This window comes from Colossoma macropomum, unplaced genomic scaffold (assembly GCF_904425465.1).
Source record: "Colossoma macropomum unplaced genomic scaffold, Colossoma_macropomum, whole genome shotgun sequence".
NCBI classification, from domain to species: Eukaryota; Metazoa; Chordata; class Actinopteri; order Characiformes; family Serrasalmidae; genus Colossoma; species Colossoma macropomum.
In genome coordinates, this window is record NW_023494802.1 from 23708192 (window position 1) to 23730076 (window position 21885).

The 21885-nt window shown below is 39.1% G+C and overlaps 1 protein-coding gene across 7 annotated transcripts; it reads right to left on the reverse strand.

The window, feature by feature from the left end:
- Positions 1–1135: 1135 nt before the first annotated feature.
- On the reverse strand, positions 1136–21719 carry g6pd (glucose-6-phosphate dehydrogenase). Of its 7 annotated transcripts, none has more exons than XM_036590674.1 (14): positions 21643–21668; positions 20888–20920; positions 19744–19865; positions 11468–11505; positions 11280–11388; positions 10982–11199; positions 9763–9921; positions 9349–9474; positions 8939–9032; positions 6867–7053; positions 6309–6544; positions 5929–6005; positions 5289–5381; positions 1136–2851 (listed from the first exon to the last, which is right to left on the reverse strand). In XM_036590674.1, the coding sequence occupies exons 1-14, from the start codon at positions 21662–21664 to the stop codon at positions 2761–2763; spliced, it is 1605 nt and encodes a 534-aa protein (XP_036446567.1). In that variant the 5' UTR covers positions 21665–21668; the 3' UTR covers positions 1136–2760. The 7 variants fall into 7 exon arrangements, with proteins under 7 accessions (XP_036446567.1, XP_036446570.1, XP_036446572.1 ...); XM_036590677.1 differs by lacking the exon at positions 21643–21668 and adding an exon at positions 21551–21617; XM_036590679.1 differs by lacking the exon at positions 21643–21668 and adding an exon at positions 21460–21533.
- Positions 21720–21885: the final 166 nt, after the last annotated feature.

The window sequence follows — 21885 nt, forward strand, 5'->3', positions numbered from 1 at the left end:
TGAACTGGATCCAAATCACAGCTTCACCCAAAGGAGACAGCCAGAGACAGAGAGTCTTTTCAGATCATTTTATGTTGAACTAGGTTGACCAGCACAATATGTAATTTTGTATCTCCCTGAATAGAAATTGTTTTACTGGATTTTCTTTATTTCTGGAGTAAAAATGCAAGTTAGTAGTACAGTATAGTGCTACATTACTCGAGTACGGTCTCAAACATTTGGACACGGAGATCAGCCGACTACGGGTTCCATTTTATTTAATGTATTTTTTTACAAAATATATAATATTACTTACGAATATATATCATGTATAGCAAATGATAATGAATGAACTACAAATAAATTGCATTTTTTTTCTCTTTTCTCAGCCTTGTCTCAGACTCTGACTCTATATGTCTAGTTCTCAACCTTGGGTACAGCACAAGTACAGTGCAAGCCAAAGGAGCCTCAATACAACTACTTAATAAAGTACAAATCCTTCAAAAAGCTACTGTTGCATATACAATGCAATTATCATTCATTTTTATTTGTGCTTTTACTTGTATAGACCAGTGCACTGTGCATTTTCATTTGTTAAAAACAGGCTTTAATGAAGCTTATTTTACATGAGAAAAATAGATGTGAGACCTGTAATGTATTGTCCTCAGTACAATGAAATGACCACTTGAGAAAGGCTATTACTTAAGAGCTAAATGGGATGATTAATATTTCTCATTTTCCCCTTTGCTTCATCTTAGTATGATAAAGGCCATCTATTCCAAGTCTATGAGAAGACCAAGACCAAAGCAAGTTCTAGGCAGTTAAGTTGGTAGAAGCCAACAGGGGATACTACTCCTCAAACATGTTGCCCATGCATTCTCTTATGGTTTTTCAGCAAAGGGTCCATCCTTCAAGGTTTTTTCATACCCTCATACTACAATTTCACAAGGAGTCATCATTAACAATTTGCCAAACATTTGTTACTACCACATACAGTTTAGAAGGTGAACCTGACAGATGTAGCAATAGAACTTTATCTGATAACTAAGTTGAACCAGTCTCCAGTAGGACACTCTTCCTAGTGCATGTGATTCCTGCGTATTTCCGGATTATTCTAGGCTTTGCCAGAAGAATTCTTATTAGAATCATGCACACATTTGCGTGAGTCATCATAGCTATACTTTATTGAGAAAAATATATATCTAAGTAATTAAAGAGACATTTTTGGGAATACTTTAGGAGGAAAAGGAAAATGAAAAGCACAACAACAGTTGTTTACCCATATTCACTCATATTATAAAACTTCATTTCCAGCCTCCACACATCCATTTTACACAGTAGGCTAAAGGCTAAAGGCTATAGTATGTGCCATGTTTGGCTTGAAGTGTTACTTATGCCCAGGTAAGAAAGGGGGCATGGAACTGAACATGAAGGTTCAAACAGTGGAATGGCAAAGTGATGCTAGTGTTGTTATAAGTAGGGTTAAAATTTCACTAATCCAAACTTAAATGAGTTAACCCAAAAACATAAAGAGCAAGAACAGCATGTATCGGTCAATATTTTTATACAGGTAAGTCAATAGCAATTTCAACACTGAATAGTGTTCCTCTGATCTATGATCTTTAACATTTCTGCCAGTGTTGTTCTTCTATACTAATCTATTCCTTTCAAAAGTAATATTTATTATTTTCTATAAATTCCACTAAAGACTTTACATCATTTAATCATAAGATACAAATTCAGAGTCATTCAGAGTGGTCTGACATTAAATGCATCATTCAAGAAAAGTCTGAATTGTTCAGTGTTTGTGATGGAAACCAAATATCTGAAGTGTTTAATCATTCTAAAAGCTACATTACAGAAAGTTATTACATTAAATTTTTCTGAAAACACCGCATGTTGCTATTGTTCTTTGATAAGGATTTCGGCTTAAACCTTTTTTTTCTAAAAAATATATTCATATTGGAGAGGTACACGCAGAGCTTTTTTTAAAAAAAACAAAAAACATTACATAAAACAACTTCAGATAACTTCTGGTTCTCTGGTCATTCCGGATAGTAAATAAAACGGCTAAATTTGTCATGAGACATTGTGACCACTGGTTCCTTTCACAACCATTGTGAAGAAATCGTCATTAAGCTTCTCTGCAATGAACCATTTCATGTCAAACCACTCTAAATTACATCACACTGGATTATAAGATTGAACTATTATTATTATTGAAAAAGTCAGTGTAATTCTCCTTTAAATATTCTATTAAATATTCCATGGAAATGAAATAACAAAAATATTATGTATTACACAATCTATGGAAAGTTTTAGAGGGAGAATCCTTTATTTAAGACCTGTTTTGTGAGCTCACAGCCATCCGAATGGCTTAATGAATCTGAAGGGTTTTGGAATGAAATGTAAACAAGCACTGCAGGAATGACAGATGAGTACAGTGACTCTTTGTAGGAATGATCAGCAAGATTAGACTACACAGGCATACAGTGAAGCAGACATATTCCTGCTCACAAATGCATAAAATTCCTGAACACTTCTAAATGGGGGTAAAAAAACTACAGTAACAGCTATCAACAGCTGTTCAGTTCTACAAGAGTCACTGCAAAACCAGACCATGACTCAGATTTGGAAGGTACACAAAAAAGCTCAGTCTAAGAGTTTAAACTTTAAATATATGTGGTCCTAACCATGCCATCTTTTGGTCTGTGATACACCCTAGCACATGTCTAACGCACACACACGCAGGTGTTTATCGGCCTTCTCCCCACATTCTTTTCACAGTTTGTGGGGGTTGACCCATTTGTACGTTCCCTCGTAGCGGAATCCCACCTTCTGCACCAATTCATCTGCTTCTGAAGGGCCACGACTGCAAGTCAAGTAAAGAGATAAAATAATAAAACAATTACTAAAACAGAATTGTACAAAAAGCTGCACTATGCATATTTTGGGTATGTAGAGACCTCTCTGGTGGAAATGCGTAACTGCACACAATGTGCAACACTGTTACGTCAGTTGTGCTACAGACCCCTTTAATTAATTTAATGATTGCAAGCACACTGAACAATTCAAAACTTGGTGAATGACATGTCATTTGAGGATGTAAGGAAATTCTCTTCTACTGTCATCACATCTGTATTTCATGTATTTGAGACCTAAACATCGAGCCAGACCCTCTTTTGTGCGTGATGTTAATGCTTAAAAGACGTATGACGTGGTCCGAAAAACTTCCGCAGAATCTGACCCAATGCCTCCCACTTTTAAAGGATTATTTTAAGGTTTACAGGTAGAGCCGGGCGATATGGCCAAAAACGTTATCACGATATACAAAATTCATATCGTTCGATATCGATACATATCGCGATAAATGTCAAATCATAATTTCTTTCACGTTTGAAGGCTGATTTTGCTCCTGGGTGGTTAATTGTGGTTTTAAACTATCACTTATGGTCCGATCGTGACAAACACTCGGCAAACAGTGGAACATTTCACTAATCTGTCATGGAAGAGTGGGAGAAAGTGTCTGAGCTGTTTTTATCAGCTTGAAAAGAACAGCTGCAATTTTTGTAATAGTCATGATTTAAGAAAGAAAACAGGTTATTTTTAGCTGTCTGGAGACGAGCGCTCGGTTACCCCGTTACAAATACTAAACAAGTGGCCAACAACAGTGCTAAACTCTTTAGTTTCTCAACAACGTCAACTCGGTTCGGTAGGTCACTGCTGTCACTCCTACCACATCCATGTCAGAGCATATCACAGTATTCAGACACCAGCTAGCGACGACTGGGTTTCTCTATGCTATCGTAATAGTTTAAGGGGTGAACCGCAAAATATCTGACGCTCGCTGTGTAAAAGCATTATCTGCAGTGTGAATCTCTCACACCAGACAGACAGAGTCCTCCTTTCAGGTATGTTTAAACTGAAAGCGGTGTTTTTGTGTCTTGTTTGATCTACCGTATCATCAATTCTCCGTGTTGTGCCGAAGCGCTGCTTCAAGTTAGCCAGCAGCTAAAAACAGCTAGCCTGGAAAGATAGCGCTCTCCCGCTCTCCAATGCCTCACAGCTTCCTCAGTTTACTTTCGAACATTAACCCACTTCTTTCTTTCACTTTCGTTGCTCGAGAATGCACTAATACTAAAATATGACGGTTTGGCGCTGTAACACGGCGCTGCAGACGTCACTTAACACCGCTAAAGGTGTTAGGAGGCACGGAAAAAGGTGAGTTCGCTGTAGGACAGTACAGTTACACCACTGACCTCGTCACTCACACTCGGTCACAGGAGAACAGATCGCCGATAACATCCACTCAAACAGGGACTGTATAACTCCGCGTTTCAGCCGTTGCTAAAGTATATTTGGCGACCCTTTTTTTACTCGTGGCCCCCTCCCTCTCTAATCAAATCGAAAAATTCGGAAGTGCGCCCTCTCCTGGCGACAGCAGAGTAGTGTCGCCTTCCTTACAGTAGAAAACGCCTCCAGGGCTTTCGCTGAACGTGGAAGTGTGAGAATGGTGTACTATATCGAACGTTTATCGAACCTGTCTTATCGCTATATCGAGGAAAAGTTATATCGCGATACTTATCGTTATCGTTTTATTGCCCAGCCCTATTTACAAGGCTCGCGGAAGTGGACGCATAACATAACTTATGTTTTTTTTGTTTTGTTTTTTTTTAACCCCTCCTGACTTGGTACTATTTCACAACTTCTTTCAATTTTAACAATAAAAAATCGGTACATAGTGCAGCTTTAAGGAAGAAATTTTCATAGGTTCTAGAAGCTTAAAAAAGTATCATTGGTCTAACTTTTATTTATTCAAACTTTTGTTATTTTTGTAACAGTGTGAAAGACCATGTTTAAGTTGACACCTATTAGATTAGATAGATTGAGATTTACACTTACACTTGCAAATCTTACATAAATCTTACTTAAGTGAAGCTTAAATTATAACTAGGAATGGACTAATAAATAGAACGCATGACATTAGCCATTACTGATGACTCATGGTTTTATCATGAGTCATAATTTATCATAATGCTGATAACTCCCTGATAAAGCAAATTCATATTTAAATTGCCAGACACCTCTTATCAAACTTCTGTTTTTAACAAAAGCACTAAATGAGCTAGTTTGTACTTAAATTTCCCATTATCACAAACACAGTCCCCTCATAGCATACGTCAAAGTAAAGTTGACAAACTTAAATCAGAGATCTAAAAATTGACTGACTACAGAAACATAGTTCTTTATAACATTATGATCACTGTAAATATATGAACAATTAAGATTTAAAGAAAACCTAATTTTACCTTCCGTATTTATATTTAATGGGTGGCATCTTCTCCTTCTCGATCTGATGAAGAAGTGGGGTGAAGATCCTCCATGCTTCCCTCAGTTCATCACTTTAAAAGGTTGAAATATTTATTGATCAAATGTTTGGATCTGAAAGCTTTATTTAAAGGGAATTTCACCATTTTTTTCTTAATTTCTGCAAAATTAATTTTTAAAATACACACAATCAGCTCAGGTCAGAACTGTTCACAGTAGAACAATGTTTAAAGCGTTTAAGCTACCTCAGTCATTACACAAAATAGTAAGAAAACCATTCATAACAGAGTTATATGCAGGTACAGCAAAATACCACCCAAAAAATTTTTTTGGGGGTTTACCACCCTTACAGACACACAAAGGTTCACTGGCGATTTTGTATAGCAAATAGGGTGGCTATATTTGCCTTGTAGACATCACAACACTTGTTTTTCTTACCACCATTGTAAGAAAATCTGAGGTTCTCTACAGCAAAACACTGTGTGACTGAAAACTTAGTGGAATTCCCCTTTAATATTAATTCTACAATATGTGGCAAATTCTATTCACTATCCACTAATAGAAATACCACAGCTTTTTAAAGCAATAGAGTAAAAAGAAGCTGGAGAGCGGCAGGCTTACCTACGCACAAAGTGCATTTGACTGCCACAGAAGACATCCAGAATCAGACGCTCGTATGCATCAGGCAACTTGACATCCTGCAGACAAATGGATATTTTTTTTTTTTTTTTCCAGTTAGCTTATGTGCGCATCTTAGAATCAAATCAATGATGACAGTGCAGGTAAAGTAAAATCATTTAGGCATTCTGATGTGTAATATGTAACATATCAAATCTACTGCAGGTTCAGCAGCTGTGAACAGATTTTGCATTAAAAAAATAAATAAACAAATTTAAAAAATCTGTGGAAACTATCAGTGAAATCAGGTTAAATGGTACTGAACACCTGAAACAGAAAACAGCTAATTCAGCAGTCATGATCCAGCAGAAGCCCTTTCTCACCTTGTATCTGCTGCGGTAGGTCAGGTCCAGTTCTGTCTCCTCAGGGCTGAAGTACACCCCAGGTTTCTTGCTCATCATCTTTGCATAGATGGCCTCATTGGGCTGAACGCGCACCACTAGCTCATTTCTGCGGCACTGTCCACTGAAGATATCCCCTGGCACATCTGTGAACTGTAGCCGAACCTCTGCCTTGCGCTCGTTTAGTGCTTTGCCACACCTCAGGATGAAAGGAACACCTGGGGGACAGAGACATACCACCTGTAATAACGAGGAATTCCACAGATTTTTCAAAATGTCTGCAGAGTTAAATCTTTGCGATATAAACAAAATCATTTACAGAGGTTTTGTCTTTTTAATACAACACAGTAAGTAAAGTTTTTCCCAATTAGCCATTTGATAGCTTCATTTAGGACTATTTTCAGTTAGTGCAGCAAGGCTAGAAAAAAGTCTCAAATTCTCGCAGAGCAAGAGCTCTTTGAAAACCCTTCCAGAACTTGTATAAATGTAGGTTTAAATATCACTTAGAAAGATATAAAAAAAATAAAAATGGCCACTTACCATCCCAGCGTTCATTCCTTACATAGAGAACGGCTGTGGCAAATGTAGCCTGTGTAGAGCCTTTAGGGACAGTAGGGTCATCTAGGTAACCCAGCTTAGCCTCTCCTTCTCCTTCTGGGTCTCCTACATACTGACCCAAAACCACGTCTGAGAGAGAAACGGGAGCAATGCACTTCAGCACCTTCACCTGCAGGGGGTGACAAAGGAATTATGAGATGGAAGAGAAAGAGGGAGAATTTCTCCATGGTGCATTTGTGGAACCTGTGTATTCTACCTAGGACCGCAGACAGTGGATGTAATGAAAACATCTAATCTGGCATTAATTAGGTCTTTATCCCTGATGTGTCTATAATGTTGTACATACCCCAGTGCACGTAGGTGGGATGGAAAAAGCTACATTTTGACACCTAGGGTAGCGCCTTTAGCAAGCAAAAGTTTTCCATTTAATTGCTAGAGGGTACTCCCGAGTGAGTCCAAAATGAATGGGTTAAGATGGAGCATTTGGGCAAAATCATAGTTTATAAATGCTTAGCTAAACAGTACCTAGATTGGATGACGTCAGGGTGGACCAGCTTGCCAGCGAAACCACCTAACACCACAACAGCAATGTTTTTATTAAAGTTTTTAATAAATGTTTCTTTTACAAAGCAAACCAAACTTCTTTGAATAAGAAGCTGACTTAAGCTTTATCAGAGAACACAAGTAAGCGCTTCATTGAGTGTCTATGTACTGTCCAATGCAGGCTTCTCAGATCAATAAACAGAAATAACACAATATGCTTAGTTTCTCATAAGCCTCGAGTCGCCTTCAGAATTGTTCAAGTTGCTGTTCAGCTCTGTGACTTCAGTGGCAGATTCATAGTTGCAAATGTGTCCCTCTCAATGTCAAACTCACTCTTACACCCTTGCCCCAGTGAACAAATAGGCCTACATGATTGTTCAAGAACATGGGTGACCTCAGAAGAGTTTGTGGAAAGGAGCTTCCATACAACAGCACTGCCTTTTGCCCGGTACCCCTGGCCACAACACTTTACATTTTGGCCACTAAAAATACAGAGTGGAAATTATCTATTTTGTTTGCATTCTTTTTTCTGCTTTTAACAAACCTGTTTCTTTGGATAAAAATAGTAAATCAGACTCATCAGATTTTGAGGCAATTCTTTTTTTAGTAACCACCACAATAGCCAAACATGGTGGTGTGGGGTCTGTACTGCTGAGCTGGTCCACCTGGTGTCACAGACACTGTATTTTGCTAATACTACTTTATGAAATATAAGCTTGCCAGGGAAACCACCTAATTACCACAACAACATTGTTTTTATTAAAGTTTTAAATAAATGTTTCTTTTACACACCTGAATGGTTCTTGGTTCTGGTTTACTGTAAACACAATGTATATACACACGATAATCATGCTCCTATTATTCTGGCAACAAGTTCCTAATTTTGGCCACAAGATTCATCGGCCTGGAGCTAGTGTCTGTGCAAAGGCTTACATCTGTTTACCGCTAGACACTATACTTATTGGAACAGAGTCTTTCAATCTCTTAAACTGTAAGCAAAAGTGATTTATTGTTGTGTATGTGAAGTAATATGTCTTAAAATTAAAATACGAGATAAGCCAGGGCTTGTATACAGAACGTTTTGTCAGAGTGCTGATCTAGGATCTGTTCCTGTCAATATGGTCATCTTAAATAAAAACACGAATCCAATCCTAAAATAGGATGACCTGGTGTTTAAGAGGTGAAGGGGTGGGATATATATTTAATGAAGTAAATTATACATTAAAATAAACCACACTGACTGAAAGACACAGTATTTTATATTGATCTAATCAGATTTCACTTTGTTCTTCCTGTAGTGAAACTGCATGAAATGCAGGAGTCACTGTGGAATTTACGACCAATAGAACCAAAGCCAAAAATCAAGTAATTTGAATTGAACGAGTGTCACCCGAAGGCAAACTCTCAGGAGTTTCTATGGTTACAAAACACCCCTTAGAGAAGTCTGCGTAACCCCTCAGGACTGGTTTAGCAGAGCAGGGCTAAACTTAATTTCCTGGCAGGCTGCTTACCTTCTCATCTCTCACATCATCAGAGCTGGTGGAGGCGGGTTTCTCCATGGCAACCAGACACAGCATCTGCAGCAGGTGATTTTGCATGACATCACTAGACAGGAGTGAGAGGGGGGCGCAGGGGAGTGGAATCAAATATCAATTAGCAAACCATGCAACTGGAGGAACGGGTTAGTAATATCTACAGAACTCTGCCTGGGTACTGAGAGATCAACATTACTCCAAGGTTAACAAGGATGCTCCAGTTTCAAATATGGTATGAGAGGAATCCTATGCATTTCCTAATTAACTTAGTTGCAGGTCTCATAAACATGTTAATATGTAATGCATATCCAGGGCGTAGCTACCCATTTCAACTGCTCTTATTTTAAAATTAGCCAGAAATGTAAGTGCAATCTAATTCTGCTTACCGGATGATGCCAAAGTCATCAAAGTATCCCCCCCTGCCCTGGGTTCCAAAGGGTTCTTTGAAGGTCAGAACCACACAAGCCACACTGTCTCGGTTCCATATGGGTCCAAATATCCTGTTTCCAAACCTAGATAAGAGAATTTATTTGTGAGGAACAACTCCCATTCTTCCATTACTGCTATAGGACAAGACCTTTCAAATTGTATTTATGCAGACATTATGCAAGAATAACAGTTGCTTTTGACAACCAGTGAATGGCAGAAGAGGAAGAGGGAAAACACCTGCGACGGGGTGCATTAAGAGAATAGGTGAATGTTTTGTGCTTAACAAACACAGACAAAAAAGAAATGAGGAAGAAAAAAAAAAATCAGAGCAAGGAAATTGCTTAAAATAACAGGAAGCAAAAGGAGCTCACCTGAGGACCATAAGGTTCTGCACCATTTCCTTGCCAAGATAATGGTCTATGCGGTAGATCTGGTCCTCAGTAAAGAGAGAGGAGAGGTGATTGGACAGCTCCTCAGAGCTCTGCAGGTCACGCCCAAACGGCTTCTCTACAATCACTCTGTTCCATCCCCTGGAAGTCATACAGCATCCCATTCTCATTCTCAGATAATCTACTATCACACATTACCTTCTGCACAGAGGTCTTAAAGCAACAGCTTGGCAAAAAAATTACATAATTTTTCTCATTAACGCAAATTAAAGCTACACTATGAAAAACTTGAGGATTTGGAAACCACTTTTGTTGAAATATGCATCATTTTGGCTGCATTCACATTACAAGCCTCACTGCGCGTTACTATTTTTTGTTCAGATCAGATTTTTCTGTCATGATCGTTCATATCCATGTAAGTAAGTGAATCAGATGAAACTGTTCCTTAAACGACCAGCATTAGCACATCCTAATCATTAATGGCATGTGAATGAACGTGCATCATGAACAACAAACTAACCTTTAGAAGAAGCCTTCATGGTGAAGATATTTTGCTCTAAACAATTATTATTAAACCAAGAAAAAAGGCGACAAAAGGATCAGATGCATTTCTGTCCGAAAAACTCAAATCTTATATAGTGCAGCGTTAAGCCAGAAAGGTTAGGTGTTCCAGGTTTGCTTCTTTAGTTCTGCACTAAACCTATGTTTATGGTTTATGGTTAATGAAGCTAACAAGTAATGGATGCTTATACCCCACCAATTAGCACTGTGCAAACTGCATATCTGAATCATTGTACACCTGCCTCCAACCACTTGACTCCTCTACAAAAACGGGCAAAATTCAGGCTTCAAGATGGCTGCTACAATTGTTTTTGGAAATACAACACATTATGCATTGTCATTAACCACAAGCAATTTTAAATGGACTTGATTAACAGATGGAGATGGTTTAAGGCAAGTAAGTGATGATTCAGTCATGAAATTTGCACTGTGCTAATAGGAGGGCTATCAGCTTTCGGTGCTTGTTGGCTACGTCCACATTGCTCCAGTGCAAAACTAAACAAGCAAACTGCAGACACCACATATAGGTCTTGGCTGATCTACAACATCTGTGGTAAGAAACAAATTCTGTAAATAAGACTTTCCACCAAACTATCACTTTAAATGTAAGTAAGCCAACTGAAAGCTCCCTGCTCCTCACTTGGTGCTCATACAGTGATGTCGGATGTTCTTAGTGACATCATGGTAAACAGTGGGTGGAAGGGCGAGGTAGAAGAGGCGGTTTGCATCAGCTCCTCCAGGTAGGGACAGCAGGTGAGAATGCAGATTTGAGAAAGCAGCTTCATCTCCATACTTCCCACTGATATAGGAATTACGTCTGAAGAAGGCTGAGAGACGGTCCACTTCGGAGTCTGCAACCTGAGAAAAGGAATCGACAGAGATTTCAGAGAGTATATACATACACACAGAGACACACCTTCACAGAGGGGGTGACTTACCTTCATGTGAGGCAGGCAGGCTGTGCGAATGGCATCCACAGTTAGGTCAGAACGTGCAAAGCCAACAAAGTAAGTCTGTTCAGGGAGAAGACCATCTCTGAACAACCACCTGAGAGAGACAGAGAAACAATACTTTGTCCAATGCAATTATGTCATACAAAAGCATACTAACAAAACAGACTTCTTACCACAGAGTTGGGTAAATCTTCTTTTTTGCCAGATCTCCCTAAAAATAAAAAGGGAAAAATATAAGGCATGCGGTTTTGAATATCAACAGCTGATATCAATAAGCATAAAATAGGTGTAACAATACACATAGTTCGATTTACAATACCGGGTCCACAATTCCGTATTCTGACAATATTTAGAACAAAATTCAAATGAAGTAAAATGATGACTATCATGTTGTTGCACAGCTTAGTAATGGCACTAGAGCTGGGAGGCAGGAGCAACGCTTGAGTGAGGTGCTGATCGGTGCTAATAGTTTGTGAACATTGGTGTTTAAACAATGTGGTTGCATTAGATAGTGTACTTAATAGAATGTCCATCATCTACAATGCATTGTCACACCTCTATGATGCACACCGAGTGTGTTTACATGCACTTAATAATCCAATAAATGCAGAAAATCAGATTTTGTTAGTAGTTACATCAACGCATTTACATGCGCTTGGGGTAATTAGATAACGGGAAAACTCCGGGTCTACATGAGTTAGGGAGTAATCTGATTTCTGCTTCGCAATCCGCCAATAAACTCACAGAAGACGTGACGTAATGTAATGTAATGTAAAATTCATCATCATGCTGCAGCATTTTTTTTTTTTTTTAAAAACAGTCATTTTACCTGAGGATGAAGAAAATACAGACGGAGAATATTTAAATTCTTCATTTTACATCCTGCTTGTAGTTGGTTTGAGTGTTGCTCCAAATCCAGCTATCTTTATTGGATTTCTTAATTGCATTTCTAGACCATACTCCAATCTAAGAAATCAAAGTATGCTGTTTACATGACCCTTTGAATAATCAGATAACTGCAGAAACCCGCATATGATCAGATTATTAAGTGCATGTAAACACACTCACTGTTACAGTTTTGCATTGTGATATCACAATTTCATGATGCATAGTTGTCCCCCTAGTGAGATGTATATGAATAAAACTAAGTCAGATTTGCCAAAAACACAATTTTCCCTGACAATTAGCCATATGTTTGGTCATTAGCCAAGTATTCTGACTAAATATTAGATGAATCTTAAACTAATACTCCTTCTGTGATGCAACACTGATTTATTACTGATAATTACTGCACAAGTGTCAAACATCAATAACGTCAGACACTGATCTCATTGAGTGACCCATCAAGTTTCACAAATATAAAACTTACTAAGTAGCCTCTGCTTACATAAAAGCTGCAATGAAACCTCATGCATGTCATCACAGTTTACCCAGATAAACTTGCACAAGTCAACAAACATCAACTATTTCCACTTCGTACATAATCTGGCCTAAAATGGGAGTTACCCAATGGCTATAATCTCACTGTAAAGCCTGAAGAGATGTGGCAACACACAAAATCAATGAAAACGCTGTTATCAGGTCAGTCATGTGTTTTCTTACTATGATAACGGTTAAATTGATTTGGAAGGCTGGATAAGTCAGTAGCAATAAATTCAACCCAACAGGCAATGGGACCATTAAAATAATAGAAGACAAATTACAAACTCAATTTCAAAAGTTGAGACAGTAGGACATACATGTGGAAATTAAAAAAATGATGATTTGCAAATCCTTTTTGGTGTGTATTCAAAAGAAAACAATACAAAGACAAGATAATTATTAACTAATTAAATGTACAGATTTTTGTAAATATACATGCTTATTCTAAATTTGACGCCTTCAACATATTTCAAAAAAGTTGGGACAAGGGCATGCCTACTACTGTGTAACATTACATTTACTTTTCACATTTCTGTAAACGTTTGGGAACAGAGGATTCCTTGATGTAACACTTCGGTGGCTCAACAGCTGAGGTTCTCCATTGAAGTATACTGCATGTCATAATGCGCCACATGTTTTCAATGGGAGACAGTTCTGGACAGCAGGCAGGCCAGTCTAACACCTGCACTTTCTGACTACGAAGCCCTGCTGTTGCAACACATACAGAACATGGCTTGGCATCATCAGGCTAAAACAAGCAGGAACATCCCTGAAAACTATGTAGTCTAGATGGCTCAGATGCTCCAAAACGTGTATGTACCCCTCAGCACTACTGGTGCCTTCACAGGTGTGCAAGTTACATGACAGAGGCTGGCTGTTGAACTTTGTGCTGGTAACAATCGGGAAGAAATAGAAGAGAAAACCTTGTAGGAGTAATAAGAGCAGCTGGTTCAGATCTTACCTGACTGATCGCTATTAGTTTGTGAATGTAAACAGGGAATCATCTAAAGTATGGTGTATCACAAAGCTTTAGGGCCTCTATTATTCACATTATATATGCTGCCACTGGGTATTTCCACTGCTACACTGATGACAATTGTGTGCATGCGTTTATATTTTTATATATATATATATATATATATATATATATATATATATATATATATATATACACACACACATACACACACACACACACACACACAGATGAGGCATAACATTATGACCACCTCGTTTCTACACTCACTGTCCATTTTATCAGCCCCCATGGACCCTCACAGAGCAGGTACTATTTGGGTGGTGGATCATTCTCAGCACTGCAGTAACACTGATGTGGTGGTGGTGTGTGTTGCGCTGGTCTGAGTGGATCAGACACAGTAGTGCTGCTGAAGTTTTGAAACACCGCAGTGTCACTGCTGGACTGAGAATAGTCCACCAACCGAAAATATCCAGCCAACAGCGTCCTGTGACCCCTGATGAAGGACTAGAGGATGACCAACACAAACTGTGCAGCAGCAGATGAGCTATCATCTGTGACTTTACACCTACAAGGTGGACTGACATGGTAGGAGTACCTGCTCCGTGAGGGTCCATGGGGGTCCTGACCACTGAAGAACAGGGTAAAAGGGGGCTGTGTGTGTGTGTGTGTGTATATATATATATATATTTTTTTTTAAATGTACATCAACTTAATCAGATTGTGGACTGTATAAACGACATACAAGACTGGATTTAAATAACTTTTTCCTACTCAGACAAAACAGAAGTTCTTATTCTTGGCCCAAAAGCTGCTAGAAACAAACGGTCTAATTTAGCACTTAATTGTTTCTCAGTTGCATCAAGTACATCTGAAAAAACTTTGGTGTCACGATTGATCCCTATTGGTCCTTCGACGCACATAATCAATATTAGTAGAATAGCTTTCCTCCACCTTCGCAATATAGCCAAATTAAGAAATGCACTGTCTCTACTGGATGCAGAAAAGCTAGCCCTTGCATTTATTACCTCAAGGCTTGATTACTGTAATGCCCTGTTGTCTGGATGCTCCAGCAAATGCCTCAACAAGCTTCAGTTAGTCTAGAACACTGCAGCCAGAGTCCTTCCAAGAACTAGAAAGTTTGACCATATCAGCCCAGGTTTATTAAACCGACACTGGTTGCCATTTAAATACCGCATTGAGTACAAAATTCTTTTACTGACGTATAAAGCTCTAAATGGACTCGCACTTCAGTACCTGAGTGAACTTTTCTTATACTATGAACCATCATGCCTACTTAGATCATAAGGTGCTGGCTTACTGTTAGTACCGAGAATTAATAAAGTTACATCAGGGGGTAGAGCCTTCTCAGACAAAGCCCCCCAACTTCGGAATAATCTTCCAGTCAGTGTTTGGGACTCAGCCTCAGTATTTAAGTCTAGGCAGAAAAACCTACTTCTTTAGTTAGTAATTAGTTTTTCCCATTAGATAAAAGGTGCAGATCTGGGGCCTCATGGACAGAGTGTTATGGTAAACTGGGAGTGTTGGGGCTGTCGCCCTGCTGCTCTCACACGTTGACTCAAGTTTGCTGTCAGTGGAGTGGAGGGGCGCTCAGGGAGCCCTCATGTCTTTACCTTCTGGCTCTCCCTTTTAGTTAGGCTGTAATAGCTCGAACTGCCAGATTCCCTGCTGCACTCTGTTGACACTGCGTACTATAATCAGTCTCTCTTAAGAGAACTAACTGTCTGTGTGTTTCTTTGCTGAGCTGAACAACTGCCCATCCTGTGTGGTCTGATGCTGTTGCTTCCTCTGTCTTGATCAGGTGCCCGCTGCTTGCCCGCCTTCTTGACCAGTTTGGAGCTTTCTGCTGTACAAAGCTGTGCAACCTCACCTGCATGCCACTGACCCTCCTGATGATACTGCTGCTGCCCAGACTCAAACTATTTAGTTACAGCCATTGCTTCACCTGCTTTTCCTCTTTTCTGTGTGTTTTTTTTTTATTTTTTTTATTTGAGGGACCAAACAATCAAACAAGTGGAGAAAAAACAGAATGGCAAACAACAGACAAAACAATGAATAGCCCCCAACAGCTCAATTCACTGGCGACTTTTTCTGTGTTTTAGTATCTTACATAAATAGCAAATCCTTATTCTCTGTGCATATTGGTCTTTTGTTACTGTTTTGCTATCCGGTATCGACAAGACGAGGATGGGTTCCCCTTTTGGGTCTTGGTTCCTCTTAATGCTTCCTTCTCTTGCTCTTGGGAGTTCTTCCTTGCCACTGTCACCGCTAGCTTGCTCATGGGAGCTTAAGCCTTGATTTTTTTCTATCAAGCTGCTTTGTGACAATGCCTGTTGTAAAAAGGCTCTATATAATTAAACTTTGACTTGACTACTTTGCATCAGTCCATCACAGATTAGCTTTAGCCCAGAGAAGTCAGCAGCGTTTTCTGGATGTTGTTGATAGATGGCTTAACTTGCATTTCTAGAGCAGCACTGAACTGTGTTTTCTGATGTATTGCCGAGCCAAGTGGTTATATTCATTACAGAAGCATGCTGGTGTTTAATGCAGTGCTGTCTGAGAGTTTTAAGGTCACAGGCCACACAGAGATTTCTACAAATGCGACCCATTCTGTGACCCAATTCTGCAAACTTCCAGTCTTACAGTGCCCTGGTCTCAACTTTTTGGAATGTGATGCAGGCATCAAATTTGGAATTAGTGTATATTTACAAAAAAAAAGTAAAATAAATAAATTCAATACAAAATATCAACTTTATTGATCCGTGTGCTGTTTTCAATAAAATACCTGTAAGGCGGTTTACAAATCACGGCTTTCTCTTTTTTGTTTAATTTTACCTACTGTCCCACCTTTTTTGGAATTGAATTTGTAGAAATACACAACTGAATAACACCAAATTCAGTAATACTCCTAAAGCAAATCAAACACTCCTTCAGTTAGCACAATAACATGAAAATGCCCACCCTAAATGTAAAATTATATCTTCTTACAACAACAGAATCCCAAAGCAAAGGGTGAGTTATAAATGATACCCTGCTCTATGGCAACTAAGGAGACTGAGTGTTTGGGCTTTGCCTTAATGGGCGAGGCACAGCCACAGTTTTCTTAACAGATACAGCGGTTAGTTAATCAATTAGTCATGGCATGTTTTATCAAAGGGATCCGTGCTCGGTAAGGATGACTTTACACATTCTTTACACACCCAGTCTTTTGCCTTTACCAAGTCTAACAATGAAAGAGGCTGTGCATTTTAAATGGAATAACTTATTTTAGGCTATTTTGGACAATTTGTCATGAAATTGGCATTTAAAATTGTGTGGGGGGAAAAAAAGAAAGCTGGCAAAAGGTTTTGTTCTGACAGTGGGGCTATTCTATACGCAGCATCCTATTGGAATTTCACATAAGACCTCCCTACATATTGAGCGAGAAAAAAGGGCAAAGATTTTTCACTCTGAGCAGATTTCATGGAGTGAATTTGGAACAACACAATGAATGCTATAAATCATATATCACAGAAGAGATCATGAACATTCAAATTGTACTACTTCTGCCTGTGTAATGAATTATCATCCAGATCTGATCTTTTAATATGTTGTCCCTTAGGACTTATGATGATTAACCAAAATTGGCTATTTTGCTGTTTTGGGAGCCGCTTTCAAGCTAAGCAAAGTGCTAGAAAAAATAAAGCACTAAACTCTCAATTAAGCCATAAAAAGTAGTATCACTAAAGCTCTACAGGAGAATAATGTGGCTTTCAGAGAGTTCCTAATGATCTAGAAGAAAATGGCTTTGTTCAGCAACATGTTATATCAGGGATGGTCAATTCAGGTCCCAGAGGGCCAGTGTCCAGCACAGTTTCTTGCTCAAAACACACCAAATAAAGCTCCTAATTAACAGAGTAGATATTTCAGGTATTTTTGAACAATAAAATCCCCAAACTGTGCTGGCCACTGGCTGGGACTGGAATTAAACACCCCCGCATTAAATGATAAAACTGTCTAAAAAAGCCAAGAAGACAAGCTTATTCCACATAGGGATGTATTAAATTCTAGGTGCTCTATTAATTCCACTACCTTCTGCAACTTCTTCACAAAGGTATTTTTCTCCTGAAATGGCCCTTGTACAGCATTTCTATTTCTCTGCCTGACAATACCACACCCAGGCTGTAATTGTTTCTCCTCCCTATGCTAAAACAAACTAAGCCTATACACAGTAGAGCTCTTTTTCTGCCGTAAATACAAGGCTGTAGCAGCCTGGCCCAGTTACAAGTGTAGGCAGTTTGCTTCTAATATTCAAGATGAAACAGCTAAAACGGAAAGTTAGCTAACAAGAAAATCTGGGCACAAATGCAATATGCAGTACGGCCCAAAACAGTTTCATTTGAGAATATGAGGACAGCAGGCCATACTAGTACTAGCATATACTAGTTGTTGCTTAATGTTAGGCTGTATGCCTACGTGTTTCAGCACAGTGCCAAAGCTAAGGCCACCAATGCTACAATAACCTAGCCATGACCTCTCCTCCCCCTCTCTCCAGTCTGCTGAAAGAAAAGTGCTGACTAGGAATGATACCGCACAATCTGGCTCAGTCGCACCACTCCTATTTTGCAAAAACAAACAGAAAAGAGGGAGGCCAGTCCATGATGAGTATATGTGCTGCCTTATACCCCCAGATCTTCTATATATCTTCTGATATCTGGGTTAATTTTAAAGGTGCGGAGAAAAAAAGGGTGTTGGCTTATATTTATTTACCTAAAGAGAAGTAATGTTATGTAATCTAAAAGAAAGGCAATGCCAAAACCAACATTTTCTCCATTTGCTATAGGATTTTATCAGACTATTTAAAGTTAGTCTACTTAAAAGGAGAGAAAAAAGGCAATTCCTACTTTTCAAATTTTTGACATTATTTCCTTTTCAGTGACAGAATTAAGTCATTCAAAGTAGTTTGATGTGAAATTGTAGAGAATTGTGTGCACTGTTGACAAATATATTGAATCAGATGTCTTTATGGTGGTGGTGATGGCAACTAGAGGTTGCCATGTGTACAACATGAATATATTTACTATGCAAGAAAATCAATACATTGAGTGATCAATACATGTCTTCATTGTAATGCCAATCATGTTAACACAATGGTAAACCTAAATGCACAAGTTTTCTTTGGGCAATATATTCCAACAACCTGGATGTACTGTACCTCTCCATCATGAAAAAAAGAAATAAACGATAAACAAAAACAACCATATTTTAGGTCTAAATTACCATAAGCTAGTGTCTCAGACATCAATCAACATATTCGTAAACATTTCCATTTCAAAACACGCATTAAACATTTCAGATCTTAACATTGTATGTATGTTGAATATTTGAAAAACTGTGGAATTCCCTTTAAATAAAGTGGTCAGTTTTGTTTTTAAGCTACAGTTTTTATGCTATAGTCATAGCAATCTTCTACAATCTTCCTCTACTAGTTAGTTCCCAGTTTTAAGCATACCGTCTACCAGACCAAACCAAACAATGCTTTCGTAACAGTCGGCCAGTGAGTGGTCTGCTGTCATCATAACTAACCAGTCAGAATTCAAGGCCATGAATGGTCCATAACTTGACTGATTTGCTGTGTTACCCAATCCCCTATACGGTCTACATGAAGCATATTTCCTCATTCAAGTCCAGTAATCTTTCCTTTCCTCAATTGTGAAACGGCACCTTTACTTCCCCCTCAAAGACAGACAAAGCTGTGAAGGGATATCTGAGACATGTCCTTCTGTACTGGGTGAAGCTATGAAATAAGAGCTGGTATCATCTGATTTGTGAAAAGAAAAAGGAAAAGCCAGAACATCTAGTCACCTTATGGGCAAGACAGAGTGCCACTAACTGCATATGCCACGAGATAATGAAGATATCATAGGGTCATATCAAGCCATCTCTTCAGAAGTGGCACTAAACCAGTGTCTGTGGATTTTATGTTGGAAAAACAGCTTTGAAAAGACTCTTCAGAACATCCCCATCCTCCTCTCACAAATTCTAACTCACCGAGGCCCCCATGATGATGAAGATGTGCACGTCGGACTGGTGAAATTCCTCATCCTCATACAGCTCTTTCCTCAGCTCCCCGAACACCTCGGAGCGAGAGAGGGGGAGGGCACTCATCTTCTCTGTAAAAGCATTTAAAAAGGGTTAAAGATTTGTCTCTAGGGTACCTTTTATAGTACGTTTCTGCTAACCTATATACTTTTTGCTTTATGTGCACTGCCTTTTTTCATCCTCAGAAGTTCCAGGAAGTAAACACGAAATTTCCTGGGTCATTCGATATCAGTAAACATGCTCACTGACTGATACCACATTCTATGAGAACTATATGACCTGTGCTTATCCAACTACTATTCTGATCATCTATCATGTAGCCAAATCAGGGATTATAAACAATAAAAAGTGTTACGCTGCGTTTACTTAGTGTACTTCAATTTTTATCATGGCAATAAACAGAGATTTTAGATGGCAAACTATATAATCAAGGGCATGCAAACTAGTATCAAGTATCTCAGACATGTACCCTTAATATTACTGAACTACTTGAAAGCCATAATTACACAGTAACATTGATCAGCAGTGAACAGGGAATTCTTAATACCCTTGACTTAAAGCCACTTTTTAAGTCTAATTCAGTTGATGGGAAAAGCAGAAGCAGATATATCTATCAAGTTCCTACAGATTACTTTTTGGGCGAAGCCCTATATCAATAAGACTCATAAGTGAAAGAGGCAAAACAGCTTTTGAGATTTTTTTTGCATGCACAAATCGTGACAAGATGGTGTGATTACCAAAACACACTTAAGACACCGAAGGGCAAAGAATGGGAAATCGATAAAGTCAAGAGAAGTATAATGAGAACGCAGCCTAAATGCCACTGAGAAGCATGAACAAGGATTCAATTTCCAATAACTATTCTAGAGAGAAAGAGGAGGAATCGACATGCTTAATAATAGTTACATTCAGCCGTTTAGTTCCTTACCCATGCTATTCATCTGTTAAAGTAAAATATTATAACGAGTGATTGTTTGCCAACATGAACATTTCACAGACACACAAGCACACTTCACAACACGGAGGGTCTGGCTGTATCTGAGCATCTTGCATGCACATCACTTCACAAGACCACATAAACACACAGGCCTACCCGGCTGCCCTCGGATCACTCGGTTCGGCTCCTCTGTGGTGCAAAATAAAAACAAACACAACGTCACAAGTACAACGTGCTCAGGTGCACTCTGCTAACAAGTTAACTTAGTCGCCAGCTTCTTATTCGAATTTCCCCGTTCCACCTTAAATGGCGAGGCATACGGCAGAACCGCTGCACCATTTAAGGTGGAACGGATCACTGGAAAATAATAAGCAGGTGAATAAGTCAACTTCAGTTCAGATTCTCTAAAATTACTAACCCAATTAACTCCTTGAGCTAATACTCCTATAATGTTATTAGCTAAGAGCCTCCGTCAAATCCCGTATTTAAAAGGGCTAAATCTTGCCGGTCCTACAGCCGATCCTGCCACATCTAATTCCGCACATCTCCTCAGGTTTATGCACTGAAGTACCAGGCTATGCTGAAGTGAATCTGTACAGATTATAGCGATTGCTTAAAGCTAGCTTGCCGATGGTCTGTGTCGTTCATGTGATGTGCACCCTGAACATCACGGTGATGTGACAGTTACAAAACACAAAAACAACACAGCACAAAAACGAGCTACTCACATCTATCCGTTCACGGTTAAAACACAGAAGAAAACACAAGAGCGGAAAGGCAAAAGCCGGAGTCAGGAAAGCTGTGGAAGTTAGCGCTCACCAGCTGTACGTTAGTTCAAAGGCGCTTCCTCGTTCCCCACTACAATGACTCGGCTGAATTGTGCGATATTATTGGTTTAGACAGAAACTCACCAGCACTCGCTCCACTTCCCATCCCTGTTCGGCGTGGTGACGTCACTGGCGAGGCTCTCACAGAAAACGCAGAATGGGCGGGGCCAAGAATGAACAGGAGGGGCTCGTGTGCTCATCCGAGACCAATCAGTAAAGATTGACTAGGTCGAGCAGAAACGCTATTTTTTTTTTCCACGCCCGAGTATCAGACTGCTGGTCAAATTCGCTCCAGAAGTATGTAGCGTAACTTCACGAGAGACAACA

What these genes read in the sequence shown, in the direction of transcription:
- g6pd (XM_036590674.1), bottom strand. Translation starts at nt 21,664, where the DNA reads ATGGGAAGTGGAGCGAGTGCTG. An exon ending in GGGAAGTGGAGCGAGTGCTG is followed by an intron (nt 20,921 to 21,642) that starts GTGAGTTTCTGT and finishes TTTGCACCACAG; the next exon opens with AGGAGCCGAACCGAGTGATC. An exon ending in AAGGAATGAACGCTGGGATG is followed by an intron (nt 6,545 to 6,866) that starts GTAAGTGGCCAT and finishes TCTGTCCCCCAG; the next exon opens with GTGTTCCTTTCATCCTGAGG.